General features: G+C 34.2%; 1 protein-coding gene across 6 annotated transcripts in view; it reads left to right on the top strand.

Annotated features, from left to right (window-relative positions):
* LOC129745866 (uncharacterized) overlaps positions 1-15,208 on the top strand; it is a 125,514-nt gene that overhangs the window by 13,090 nt on the left and 97,216 nt on the right. For 2 of the 6 annotated variants that reach the window (XM_055739232.1, XM_055739234.1), the window contains exons 2-3: positions 501-1,765; positions 11,104-12,119. In XM_055739232.1, the coding sequence (XP_055595207.1) occupies positions 12,056-12,119 (64 nt within the window). In that variant the 5' untranslated portion in view covers positions 501-1,765; positions 11,104-12,055. The remainder of the gene's footprint in view (positions 1-500; positions 1,766-11,103; positions 12,120-15,208) is intronic. The other 4 variants (XM_055739236.1, XM_055739235.1, XM_055739233.1 and 1 more) reach the window with 4 other exon arrangements.

Raw genomic sequence — 15,208 nt, 5'->3', positions numbered from 1 at the left:
ACCCTCTTCAAACTCAAGAAAAATAACAAGTATTCTATACTTGTTGTCAAATAATTACCAACCTAGTAATTAACTGTAAAGCATGAATGTATGAAACTATTTATGATCGGTTATTATATCTCTGAACAGAATCTTCACTTGTTTTTTAAAGACGAAATGGAAATTCAGTTGCATTTTCGTACCTAAAATGGCACCAAATAACTTCCCAAAGTACAATCTATACATCTGCTGAAATTCAATCAACATTGTTCGCATTGCATATCGATTCGAGAATACTCGCCTGTCTATTTTTTTGGACATCGAGCAAAACAGAAAAATGACAATAAATTCTAAACCTCCCCGCCATGATCGCACAATTCGGTATTTTCCCCACCCAAAAGCAAACACACAAGGGCAGACCCCCGAAGAAAAAGGATCCAACTATTTTGTGACCCCATCACACATCTGTTTCGCTACGCTTGACCTAGTTTGCTGTGGCTGTGGCTGGTGTTTATTTTCAGCTGCTTCCGGTAACTTTCCGGTAACTGTTTATGTGAGCGCGCAGCATAAGGAGCATAAAAGTGCAATCGTCGTCGTTGGAAAACGTAAATAAAAAGTAGCATCTCGAAGTGTGAGGGGGAATAATAGTAAACAAAACTGTGTATATATGTACTTTTGAGTATTCGAGTGCAATAATCGACGATAACAAACTGTAAAGTGAACTCAGAATCGTACCTCTACACGGTGAGATAAACGACCGAAAAATTCCACACGCTTCGACACCTTTTAATCGTTTGACTCTGTGGAAATTCGGAAACAAATCTTGGAAGTTTGTTGGGATCGTCTTGTTGGGAGTGTGGGAGTTGGGTTGATTTAATTTTATGCTCTCCCTATTTTTCCGGATCTATTGTGAATGTGCATGAGTGTATGGGTGTTAAAGTGTAGGTGTGGGTCTCTATCTGTAACTGTAGCCGGCTCGAAGGACCATAAATTTCATGACCCGAAATGTAAATCGACACACGCTTCGAAATTGAATCGGATTCGCGGAAAAAGCCATAAAACAAACTAAGGAAAACTAGGAGCAGACCGTGGTGGAAGCAACAGCAGAGGACAACATCCTACGAGAAAGTAAAACGAAAAATAAAACCGGTCGAAGGAAGATAAATATAAAGATCATCGTTCGTTCTCCCCCGTCTATCGGAATCCCGAAATGGAAGCTGCTCCTGCTGCTGTTTGCCATAAAAGGCTGCTTCCCCCGGTTAAGCTTGAGCGAACGAGCGAGCGACTGAAATGGTTGTAAACGTGAAAACTTTCAAAAAAGCGAAGAAAGGTGCTTGGTGATTTTGTTTGTGTTTTCTGCGAAAATAAAAACCCCTCAAAGGGGGGGAAGAGACACGAATAACGAAAATCATATGAATCCCAGTCGTTAGACCGTGGAAGATGCCGGAAGAGTTCTGCTTTAGACATGGATTTCGGAACTCCATGACTGTGACTGTTTCTTCGTTGAATCTGTCGCTGACAGAGGACACGGCAAAGTAGGGAGGGAAGACCCATCAGACGCTTTCTCTCTATCTCTCGGTGTTCCTGTGGGCGTCGATTGGTGATAATAAAAGTGAAACATTTGACGACTTGTGTCTTCGAAAGGTTTTTCGGGATGTTCAATGGAAAACGTTTATCGATAACTCTCGATTCGGGCTGCTGAATAGAAGAAAAACATAAAGGTAGCTTCTATTGGTATTCCAATCTACTGGTGCCGAGAATGGGAGCGGAGAATTTAATAAAACTGGTAATAAACGAATGATTTGGATAGCGCAATTTCACACGAAAGGGAAGGTTGGATGGATTGGATACTGTTCTGTGAATATTTTGGCAGATTGATTTGAACAAAAGGAACAGCATTTTCACTGTTTCAAATTATCTACTCTAAATTTTTCACCACGAGTATCAGTCACATTCCATTGAAAACCTGAAAGAAAATTCATTAAAGAAAACTAACAAAGTTCTACTCTCTGGAGCCACTTTGTATCAAGCGTTCGAATTTTAAATTTATAGATTTGAAAACTCTTTTGGACAACTTGATACTTGAAAGAAATATTTGGCAACTTTTGTTGTAATCTCAATAAAGATTTAAATATTAGAATTCATAAATGCCAACCCTCTGGAGCCACTTTTTGCAGAAAAAAATATTGATATGTTATTTTTATAAATTGAGAAGTTGAAACCCTTGATGGGCCAAAGTTTGGACGCCGCAAACATATGTCAATCACGTTAGAAATGAAATTTTCTCTAATAATTTTTTTTATGATTTTTCTATCATACTCACTTATATCAACAATACTGTTGATCATACGCAAGATAGACAGTTTATTCACCTTTAGTATGCAAAAAGAGATCTCGATTTACTGTTAAAGCTGAGTTCTTTTAAAAATGGGACACTTTCTTTTGCTAATAGCTCGTTTACTAGTGATCGGACATACAAGATTTTGACAGCATTTTGCTGCCTGTGAAAAGTACTATCCGACCTATTTTTTCAAAATTTTAAATTTACACGTTTTTGAGATACTTACGATGCAAGAGAAATTTTAAAAAAATATTTTGCACATTTTCCTTCAAAATCCATCATTATTGATTTGATAGCTGACAAAACCGTTGATTATTTAAAGAATTACTGTGTGTGAGTGGTGGAAAAGTATACAAACACAGTCAAAAATGTCCAAAAAGTTCAAATCAAGCATTGGAGTGGAGCACATGATCGGCAACTACGGTTAAGCGTCATCTGGGCAGTCAAGTCGCATACCAGCATTTTTTATTTGGGATAAGCGAAACACTTTAAGGGTGCATCGCTGAAATTTCCAAAAAAAAATTCTCCGATGAGCTAAAAGTGCTGCTAAGTAATCAGTCATTCAAACCCAACCTCAATCGACAATTTTTTGCTAGTTCCAAAGCTCGTAAGCTGTACAGCCGGTACCGAGGCAATGTGACAGATGATTTTTGATTAACGACAAAAATTATGAAAAACCTTATTTTAAACAAATTCCAACGTTTGAATCCTATACCATGTTTGCTCGTGGCAAGGCACTAGCATATTAAAGTATGCTTTAAAGTGGCTCAAAAGTAAGCAAGTTTCGTTAATTTCGAAACAGCTTTTTTTTTTGTTTCGATTATAGTCGTTTTACCATCTTTATGGCATTCGCGACTTTATCAACGTTACAGTTTGGCGGATCGTTATTGAAAAACTATCCGGTACAACTGTGTTCGATGTTTACTCTTGGGCTCGAACTCGCGGACATCGGCTCAGGAGACAACAGACTTGCCAACTGAGCTATATCATAAGCCCATTCGAAACAGCTGTATCCACTAAATTGCCCTCAGTTTCTTTTAAAAGAGAAGTATTGGACCAAACAGTAGCAGAAATTGAAGAAGGAGGATGTAGCAATCTAAAATTCAGATGAGACGAAGTATAAGTTTGAAAAACTGATCAATATCATGAATGAAAAATATGTGCGCCGGGCAATGGGAGGTACCAAGAATAAAGTAGATTTTTTCTTACAAAAAACGATACATTTTTTTTCAAATTTTTGATTACCTTCATTTCCTTCAAAGAAAGTATTTTGATCAAACGAATAGTTTTTGAGATACACGCATTCGTAACGGTCCCATTTCTAAAAGAACTAAGCTTTATTCAGCCCGAGATATTTGAATCAAAGTAAGAGTACTTTTTTTATTTTTCCAAAATTTCATATTCAAAGCATAACTGAAAAACTGTTTTACTGAGATTCTTTTGAATTTCATTTTAGGATTCAGCTCTCGATTTTACATTAAAAACATAGGTTGGTCAAAAAAGTTCCCGTTTTCTTTTCAAATTTTGTAAACTAGTGTTGTACTGCCGCTAATAGCAAGTCCCTTCCCTTTGCGTTTTTGTTGAAATGAGAAAAACGGCTTTGAAAAAACGTAAAATGGCCAACGGTAATTCGGCACTTGTATGCGTTTTTAATCAAAGTGATCAATAGAATCTGTCACAACAACGACTAATGCAAGATTTTCGCTTTATATGGATTATTTTTTTGTTTTGATTCTGTTGAAAATCATTTGCTGGGTGGGCCCTTATCGCTGTGGGGCCGAAATTCGATGATTTATGCCATATGGGACCGACTTGCGATCATTCGTTCAATGGGACTAATTTACTTGAGGTTTTTTTTTCAATGTTCATCAGAACAAAGTACTGAAAACCAAGTTTTCTCTTGAAACTACAGATAAAATTAAAGTGATTCCAGCGATAAAAATGATGAAAACGCAAATGGGACGAACTTACTATGAGCGGCAGTATATGTTTCAATAAGCTAAATAATGTACATTTCAACCCTAATCCGCCCTTGGTGGTCAATATGTCATTATCGGAAGTTTGGTGGCTTGTAACTTTTTTCAGGCATACCAAAATACAAAAAAATCTTTTTAGACCCCCAACTATATTTTTGCATCATTACTTTTTATAGATTTTCACAGAAAGCACTGACAAAAAATTCCCTTAAGGGATCTTAAATATCAATTTAACACTCATCGATGTACATATGTCATTTGTTTTTCAACCGTACAATTTGTACAAAAATTTCAGTTCAATGTTCTTCAAGGTCGAAGAATCAGACATATATTGCTAAAAAAATTCACTTACTGGCTGAAAAAGTTGATATTGATGTTGCACATTTAGATATATTTTAGGATTTTTTCAAAGATCCTACAAATCACTGGTTTTCAAACTATTTCTACTCAACCCCCTTTTCCCAAATTTTTAAGCAAATTTTTAGAAAATCTTGAAAAGTGATAATTTGGATCGTTAAAAAACCATTGGCTTTTAAGTTTAAGTTTATGTTTAAGTATATATTTTTAGAGTTTTTATTACATACTATTCCGTTTGTAATAAAAATGCAAATTTTCGAAAAATATATGGAAAATGACCAAACATAACAACTTGAAAGCGTTTTTTCTCGAAATTAGCACTTATGCACATATCCCAATAAACATTTTGGCTGCTTAATAACGGCAATTCGCTGAACAAAAGCTGAGCTAAAGAGTAATTGCTGCTTCAGCTTAATGATTGAATAAAGACAAACTTTAACCATGTTTCAGCGTTTAAAGAAGTCTCAGTGCAGCCAATGGGAAGAGTTGAAGAGTTGCTTCCATAACACTTTTTTCAGCCTTTGTTCAACCATTCGCTACCATTGCAATTCGACAGATTGTGAACTGTGGTAAAATTGCCCTGCATGATGGCGGCTTGATTGGAATGAGAGGTGAATTTTTTTTCCTTATGCAATGAGATTTTTTCATGATTTCTCATTTAGCTTAATTTTGAAATAAAGAGTAAAGTTTCTCACAAATTTTATTTTTGATGTCCAAAACTGAGAAAAAAGATAATTTCTCTCACACTTATTTAAAAAAAATCTTCGGTTCGGAGGCATTTGGCTTAAGATCGACATATTTTCATCGCGCCGCAGACTTCATGATTGGTTCTGCGTACTGCGGCATGCGACCAACAAGCCGGAGATTTGAAAGTCGGGGCAGTTGAAACGAAAAAAAAACAACACAGAGGGGAAAAAGTGGTTGCCAAACATCGGATAGACACTGGTCTTTATTTTTTTGTTTTTTTTTTTTGGGTTGATCCGTCAATTGACGATTAATGACGTTTGCTGAATAACTTCTCCAGATAAAGATGATTAAAGGCTGAAGACACGTGAATTAGTGAATTTTTGAGGCCTTCTTTCAGCCAGATTGCTGATAAAAAATTGAACCACAAAATTTTTTAGCGTTTTTTCGGAAAAAAGTGTTTGTTGGGATATCCTTTTGGCTCCAAGGACTTCATATTGCTACAAACCTCCAGTTAACACTTTGTTCTATGTAAAGTTTCCTGGACAATGGCTTAATTTGATTGATTAGTTTGTTTTGATATGAAATCAAATACCTTAAATTTTGGTCAATAAAATTATACATTTACGATTAGATAATTTGCAAACTAATTTCTATCAAGCCAATCAAAAAACGTAAAAAATAGTATTATTTCTAGGTATCTGAATTTAAGTCCTGTTCAAAGTCATGCAGCATTCACGAGTCTTAAAGTTTAAATTAGATTCTAATAACTGAATTCCGGCAATGTTAGTGATAACCGAATAGATGAAAAGTTTATTCATGGTAAATGGCACAATTGATGTTTTGAATCGATTGAAATGAAGATGAAAAAATAAGAACTTAAAATAAAAATTTTCTTACCTAAAAAAACTTTTTTTAATTTTTTCTAATAAATCGATCAACCGCCAAAATTGATTCAGTCACTATACAAAATTTTTGAACAATGTATTAGAATTTAGAATTTTTTTCCACATTATGGCATCAGTAGATGATCAAAATACGAAAAACATTTTTTTTTTAAATTCAAAGACTGCCGTTTTTTCCAGTGAAGTGTTTTCTGCGATTTTTCACCTTAGCTTTTACTACGGTTTTTCTGTGTTTTTTACGAAATTTGGTTTTACACATTTTTATTTGCGTTTCACTTGTAATAGATGACTACTGGTTTTATTGTTTTTATTTTTGGAATTGTTTACGTTTGGCCAAGACCAAAGGCCGAAACGTCGGGTTACATGTAAACGTGCTTTTAATTAATCACTGTTATTTTTGACTGAAATTGCCAATCGAAAAATCTGTGGACACCATTTATAACACATGATTCGTAGCAAATGAAAAATTTAAGTACGACTAATGTTGTTTACTTTATAGCCCTCTATACAATGCTAATCCCTCTGTTGTGGTATGAGCCTACTTGGTTGAATGATTCAACTGAATCAAAGCAATCGAAAGATTCCTTTTAATTCAACCACGGTAAATGATAAGTTCATATACCAGTATTTCGATAGCAACTTACTACCTTCTTCAGTGAACGTTTTCGATTGAAAATCGAACGAAAACGTTCACTGAAGAAGGTAGTAAGTTGCTATCGAAATACTGGTATATGAACTTATCATTTACCGTGGTTGAATTAAAAGGAATCTTTCGATTGCTTTGATTCAATGCTAATCCATTTTTTTATCCTAACCGTATAAAGCTCTAAATTCATGAATAATATGATCAAATATAAAAAAACGAACGTGTTCGAAGACGCAGAGCGATTCTTCTGATTTCTTGTAAATTCGGTTGATGAATATTTTTTTAAATTTCCCCAAATTCCCCAATTTCCTAATTTCCCTGCATGTTGGATAACGTACCACTATTGAGCCTACCCCTTTTCTTCATCGAGATGGATCAATAGATACCTATAAAAGGAGGTCTAGAAAACCATAATTTATGATATCATCATGTTCGAGAACCAAACCTTTTTGTAAGAAAGACAAGAAAGTAATCCGCTTGGATTTTGCATATTAGCTTGATTTATCCTGATTTTTATACTAAGGTTTCCTGAGTTATGTGGAAAAATGTTGGCAACCCCTGGCCAGAAGTTAAAAATTTATATATGAAGGGGTTAGTTGCCCTACTTTGATCCCTTTATGTGATGGTTTTTATAAATCCATGCTTTTTTCATAAACAAAAGAGTTATGTGTTTTTCCGAAAATCCAGTTGAAGTTTATGATCTTGACTTCAAGCTTAAATGAGTTTTTGAACGTTAATTTCGCCGTTATTTTTCTAGCTTGCTTTTTAATCCTAAACGGTTTTTTGGATGCCTAAAAGACAATTCAAAATTTGGCGATGAGTTTTGATAAAAATATTTTTTTCTTGATTTTTGTTAAATAATTTCTGGTGTTTGTCAAAATTTTTCCGGATGATGCCCGGATTTTTGGTCGTCAATTTTGAAATCAAATGCCTGGATAATGCCAGGTTTTTATATAAATTTTCCTTGATTTGTTTGGCCCAGATACGTGCTGAAAAAATTCTGGCAACCTTAACCTAGACCTAAAACACCTCCTATAAATAAAAAGTTTGATTTTTTTTTTTTGAAAAAACCAATAAATTTATGAAACATTTAATTAATCATATTTTCATCATAGTATTTCAAATTATTAGAATCATCTTTTTTCAGTTTTTTGACTATTCAAAAGAACACTAAAAATTTCCATTCTGAAAGGGTCGCACAATTTCACCCATAGTCAGCACTGGCAGCAGCACAATAGTTATAACTCTTTTGAGTTTATTTGTAGTGAATTTTTCGTAAAGCTGACAAAAATAATGTTAAAAAGATTCAAGATATGTTCCAAACTATGCCTTTATAAAATATCACACTTTAATTGAATGGTTAGTTTTTTTTATACAAACATTTGGTGATTTCAGATATAAAAATGGAGCATTTCAATCGAAAGTGTCCTATTTTTGGAGCCTTTACAAATTTTCAGCTTGAGAGTCTATGTCACAAAATATTGTAAAAGACACAAATGACAGCTTTACCCGATCAGCCGAATCAAACCTGACAAGATATACGACACATTTTAGGTGAGAATCAGTTAATTTTGTAAAGATTTTTTGATAGTTGGTTAACATAAAATAAACATTTCAGTCCCTGGTGACGATCCCATATGGATTGAAACGTTGGAACGTTAAATAAATAGTCGTTTTTGCTATTTGAACAGCCTGCAAGCCGAAAAAATCACCTGAAATTCAAGTAACAGTCGTTAAAAAAACATCGGAGCTCACCTATTGAAAATTAACCTTCAATGGTTTTCACCGAGTTTAATTCCACTGACAGAAACGAAGCAATGATTTAAGCAAAGTCGGCTGCTGATGTCAGTTGGTCCGAACTTTTCGAGTTACTTTTGGCTTTTCACTCCTCTTCAGCGGACCTTAAATGATATTTTTCATTCTAATGTTCCATTTTACTAGATTATTTTAATCTTATTAAATCAAGTTTTAGCAAATAGGATAGAGGCGCCTAAGACAACGACTCAAGGAAGCTGTTTTCATCTTTTTAAACAGAATTCTTTCCATGTTGTTTTAAATACTAACATTTATTCATTAAACTATCTTTCTCATATTGTTAAATTAAACTTTGCAGAATAAAAATCAATCCATTTCGCATTTTTGAGCCTATAAATGATTTATTTTTCACATTCAAGTTCCCTCATTGTCTAACCAGCAGAGGTACCAGGTGTCCTAATAAATTAGTTTTTGTCCTGTTTTTCAAGAGACTGTCCCGATTTTAAAATAGTCCCGAATCGTCCTGATTTTTGAAAAATAGTCTTTAAAATTTACTGAATTGTACTGATTTTGAAAAAAATATCTTTATTATAATTGAATTTAAAGTAAAATCATTAGGATATCGAGAAAATCTGTAATAAAATAGTTTAACCGATAATAATACTCTGTTTAGATGATATTTTATTGGTGGTTTCTATACAAACTCCAGGCCAAACTATACTCTTCTCGCCTCTTTTGCATAAATTTAATTTGCCTTTATTTATGCAATTAAAGTAAAATTTGTGGTGTCTTTCATAACTCTTCAGGGAGTTGTTGACCCACTTTGGTGTCTTCAGATGAAAGTTGCATCTAAAATTGAGCTATAAAAGGTATTTTTTCCAAAATATTCGGTGATGCAGACGGTACATTTAAACGTCATTTAAAGCTTATTTACAATTTTTCATGTCGATGGTCATAATTTAATTTTTTTTAGTATTCTTTTGGAAAGCCGATACAATTTCAATGCATTTTGACGTGCTATTTTATAATTACCGTTGAAAAATAACAGAGTAAAATAGCTTTTAAATATGGTTATTTTTTATTTACAAAAAAATCAAACCGAGTCTAACTCGAAAAATAAAAATGTAAGAAATCTAAAAAATACATAAATTTCGGGAAAAATGCACCAAATTTTCAATTTTGGGGAAAATCTGAAGACCCCCGGCGCCAATTGTCAGATAATAAAAAAATACCCATACAAAAATCATATTTACCACTATTTTTTTTTAATCGAAATTTGTGTTGAAATCAAAAAGGAATTCTAACGTTAAAATATTAATGATCCATTCATATTTTTTTCATTTCGTTTTGAGCTTCAAAGAAAATTTATTGCATTGTTTACCCATGCATCTATAGAAACCAAGGTTTTCTGTCCAGGATTTGAAAATTTTCCCTCGATTGATTGATTCCCATCACAAGAATCTCCGAAAACTGGAAAAGAAAAGAAAAAGGTAAACTAGTCAAATTTTCATTAAATTGTTGTTTCTCATGTTTCGAATATTTGAGAATCGTTTTATGTCGTAAGATAATAGATCCAAAAATAATCAAATCAGAAAATATAAAACACTAGCTGACCCGGTGTGCGTTGCAACACCTTCCAAAAATAAATGAAATTTTAAGAAATGATTTAAATTTTGTTTTTGCGATCGGTTTTTATAGTTTTGGAAACCTCGTGGTACAAATATATTGTTCAGACAATATTCTGCTACAATACTTCAGCTTTCCATTATGCAAAGTCTAACAAAAAAAAATCGAAAAAACATGCTGAGGAAAAAGACTGTAGATCGGTTACGGAATGCTCAGAAAAAAAAATCACATAGCGTCCGAGAAAGCTGTACGTTATACATAAGGATATATGTAGTTTTTTTTGAAATTTTTTAAGATCATGACTACAAATAATGTAAAAAAGTGAACCGATGTAATGCCAATTCATGCAAATCGGTTTCCTATTCGATGTCGTCAATTTACGACCAATTATGGGGGCCGCGCGATTTGATTTCAATTGCGAATTGACAAATTTATATAAATCAGATGAGTTTGAAAACATTTTTCTAATTTTCTTCCAACATTTATCTGTGGAAGCTTATGATTTCGACAGAAAAAAAATAAACACGTTGGGGGATCACAAAAAATTGTTTTGAAAGTGACAAATTTGCGACAGAAAATAGTTTTACAAGGGTTAGTTTATCATGTGAAGAAGCCAATTAAAATGGAAAGAGATTTTTCGGCTCTAAAACAAGCATTTACGAATTAAGACGAATCTAAGGGGTACGGCTTAGGTAAATTCGAGGTCATTTGTTTTATCTAAACAAAAAATCTACAACTATCACACTTCCTCAGATAAATTTTATCATGGCCTAATCCTACTTGATCAGCTGTGAAACGTTATCCAAATTCATTAAAAGAACACCACTCTTGCAGGCTTGTAAACTCCGACAATACCATAAACAATCGCACAATGAATTCGGTGAAGAACTAAAGCACATTCAAATGTACGTACCGGTACTCAGCTAGTCATCTTTTCTGTGTGCACGTTCCGCTTAGCAAGAAACTTGTAAATCTCCCCGGGAAAAAAGTGATTGTTTTCCTCCAAGAAAAGAACAAAATGGGAAATAAATAAAACCTTTTACTGCCTCCCGAACAACAAAAACCGGTGTGGAATGGAATGAATAGAAGTGAAGTGAAATCTGGTGCAAGGTTTCCGCGTTTCGGCATTTTTTCACTATTTTTTGTGTGGCTTGGACCACGTGCAGTGAACATTCCCTCCATCTGAGGTACCAAACTGAAAGAGTCGAAAAGAATAAGATTTCAACGACGAACTGCTCTTCCTCTGCTGCCATCATCTTCAGTAGGTAACCCACTCTAGGAGGTTCAGAGGACCCAGACTTCAGTAAGACCGTAAGGAAGTGAAGGAAAAGTTTTTCTCTCAACCGATAGCCGGGGGGCAGCTTCGGTATTTGCATTCCCAACAGAGAGTGCTTTCACCTGGCCCTGGATCTGAACCTGGCAAAACGAGGCAAATTCAGCGGAAAAGTACATCGCAGGGAGCCTGCAGAAGCACATCAAACACAATTTTTTCCGTCTGCGTGTGTCTACTTTGTAGGTTTGTGCGGCGGAAAAGCGTTTTCCAGAAAATGTTGTTTTGTACATTCATCTTCGTTTGAGTAAGGGAAGGAGAAAGGTCCAGTGCCAAAAGAAGAAAGAACCCCCCGAGTGAAGTTTGTGGGAGTTTTGTTGTAGTAAATAACTAAGGGTACATCGCCATCCTAGAACACCGGAATCGAAGGAATAAGAATATCGGAAACCTGTGTGCGGTGCGGTTGGTCGAACGCCAGCTGCGGTCGGTGGCTGGATCTCGGAAGTGGAAAATAGAATGATGCTGTCAAACATGTTGGATTTACGACCCGCCCTGGTGTTGACGCTATTCACGGCTTTAGGTAAGCTAAAAATTTCCATTGATGACAGTGTTTCCTAAATTTAGAACTCAAAAAAATCGCAATGCTCAAATGCTTTCAACAACCTCTACACTCCAATGATTTCAATATAAATAAAAACCACATTTATGTACCAATGAGGGCCTCAAAGCCAGGTCCGTGGGTGGGGAGAAGGGGTGGTGAGATTTGTTGTCAAAAATTTTCATATAACATTTTTGCTTAAAAAGACATTCAAAAAGAATAAAAAAAAATTGTAAAACAAATATGGGTCTTATTATTCGGGTTTAAGTCCTTTAATAAAAATATGTAGATAGTAATTCATCTCAAATCATTATTTTCGATAAAAAATGTTCTAAAGGTTCCTGTTTTTTTTAAATTATTTTTTTTAGAAAAGTCAAATCTGACCTGGATAGCCAGATATTTTCAGAACTATCCGTATTTTACCCGGGTTTATTAAGATTATTTGCTAAATCACGGAGAACAGAGGTCTGGTCCAGATAAAAAATGAGCCGAAAATGTGTCTATGAATTTGAATTCAAATACGTTAGTATTTCGTTCAAATATTACTCAGCAAATAGCCACTAAATGGCGCTGATTGCTAAGTGAACGAAAACTAAACGAACTGCCCCGTTACTCAAAAAGGGTGTCAGGTGTTTTTTGAAAAACTGCTTTCAGTCTTATGCAACTAATCCTCAACTTCCTAAAACGCAACCAATATCATACCACCATACAACCAATTTTTAGGGTGATTAATATTTTCGATTCGAATTGGAATTCGATTGGATGTGAAATCAAAGAGGGTGTTTGGATATATTTAAGACAGTAACAAAATCCAAAATGTCACATGATTAACCTTTCTAAAACGTATCCAGGTAGAACAAATCCGGTCAATTTTACCAGAAATATTTGTAAAATCCGCACATTGGAATTCAAAATTTTGAAATTAAAAACAGGGCAAAGCAGTCCAAATCCCAGTATTTTTAAAAAATTCCAGGAGTTGCAAAATTGAAACATGAAAAATTATTTTTGTCTGGAGACACTTCTTGATCTTATTTAAAATTAAAAAAAAATGGTTATAAGTTCTATTTGACGAAGCAAAAATTGTTATTTGACGCAAAAATCATAAACCGTTAGTTTTATTGGAGCTTTTGGTTTTGATTGCGCCAAAATTGTGGATATTTCCGGGTTAAAACCGAGCTTTTTTGTTCGAAATCCAGACCACCCCAAACCTCGCTTTCCTAAATTTTTTCTTTGAAAACCCGCGTAAGCTCGAAAATAAAACCAGCTAATCTGGTATCATTACACTAGCTCCCATTTCTTTAGAGGAATTCATAATCCCAAAGTTATGTAAATCGAATTGTGCCCCAAGATTTTTAAGGATATAAGAAATGTTCATCAAATTGGCATCCCTGATAATGTTTTTAATTTTCGTCGCCACGTGGTCGAAAATTGTTGTTTACATAAAAATTTGCGTTTCACACGTTCTTTTCTTTAGTTTTTTAACTAGTTTCGCATTTTACTCACATAAAATGTTACTGCAGGAATCATTCATAAAAATAGCTGGCTAGAGTTTGAATGGTTTAAATCCTGAAGTTCAAATGAGTGTTTTTATCAGTTCAAATCATACAATAAATCATTCAATAGTTGTTTTTGAATACTGTGTAAAACTTACACAGCAAGCATCATTTTTGTTTCCTACGATTCAAAACATATTTTTAAGTGTCTGGTGTTTTGAATTCTATTATTTTGGCGCTTGGAAATGCTAAAATTCATCAGTTTCTAGTAGAATAATCATTAGTAACTGATAAAACAACACACCTTTATGAATAAACACTAATTTTGAATCAATTTGTTATCCTCTAATCCAGGGGTTTTCAGATCATTAGCTCGGCGGAGCACTTTTTAAAACCAAAATATTGGCGGAGCACCCACATTTTTGAAAGAATGAAAACCTGAGTTTTGAAAACTTGATAATACTCATCGTTTAAATAAGATGTCAAGATGTCATCGTAGTCAAAAAAAATCAGTAATTAATGGCTACTCTTTGAATAGTCACATACATAATGTATGTAAAAGTATGTGCCATCAAAAATAATTGATTTTAATAGAACAAATACGCTTTCTTCGATTTTTCAAGCTGTAACAAGTTTGGTTAAATTTGTGTCAGTTGTAGCCTGCTGACGTTTGGTTCCGGGTTTAGTCGGGATCGGTATTTTGTCATTGTTGCGAGATATGGGAAAATCCAGACTCGCATAGATGAGTTGTGGAATAAGGCAGAAGAACAAGTTTTGCTTTATCGGACAAAATTAGAAATTCATTTTTCAGTTGACACCAATACTCCTCCAACGACTTTTTGGATACAAATCTTTCTTGAGGCTTTGAATCCGATGTCATATCTCTCAGGCATTCATATTCTTTCGATGTTAATGATTCTAGTTTCTTTGACATCAGAAAAGGCTGTTCCATACATTTAAAGTCTTTTATATTTTTATAATTTTATAATATTCTTCGGAGAATTTTGCTGGGAGCTGTTAAACAAATCCTGCGGCAAAATTGTAATTGTTGTTGGAAATGACTTCATTTGACACATGGACCTGTTAGTTTAAGTTTATACAAAGGAATACAAAAATAAATTTATCTACGAAAAGTGTTGTGATTGTCATAGTTCTTGGAAATCTATGGGTGACAACTTCGAGATTATTTCTGATTGAATGCTACTCAAACTTGAAAAGCTGTCCAGGTTTCGCTTTTTGAGCGATTCTGCTCAAAATTGTTTTTTCTCTTGATGGTCATGATTTTGTCGTTTTAATCGAAGATTGTTATTCCTTTATCTTGCATTGAAAGATTACAGTCATTCATTTTATGAAAACTGTCAGCCAAATAAGCCAACCTGACGAGCCACTGATCATCATTCAATCTTACCCTCAATGGCAAATTATTTATTGTAGCTCAAAAACGCTCTGACTTCCGATCTAAATTCAAACAGGCGAGACAACATTTTTCTATGAGATAACCAGCGATTTTCGGTATGAAGTAGTAGCGTGGAATGTTGGCTTCCCATCTCTTCGCACAACGCCTTGAATAAGCATGAA

Source organism: Uranotaenia lowii, chromosome 2, assembly GCF_029784155.1.
Source record: "Uranotaenia lowii strain MFRU-FL chromosome 2, ASM2978415v1, whole genome shotgun sequence".
In the NCBI taxonomy this organism is placed as follows: domain Eukaryota; kingdom Metazoa; phylum Arthropoda; class Insecta; order Diptera; family Culicidae; genus Uranotaenia; species Uranotaenia lowii.
The sequence above is the reverse complement of the archived record's forward strand: the minus strand, read 5'-3'. Positions and strand labels throughout refer to the sequence as shown.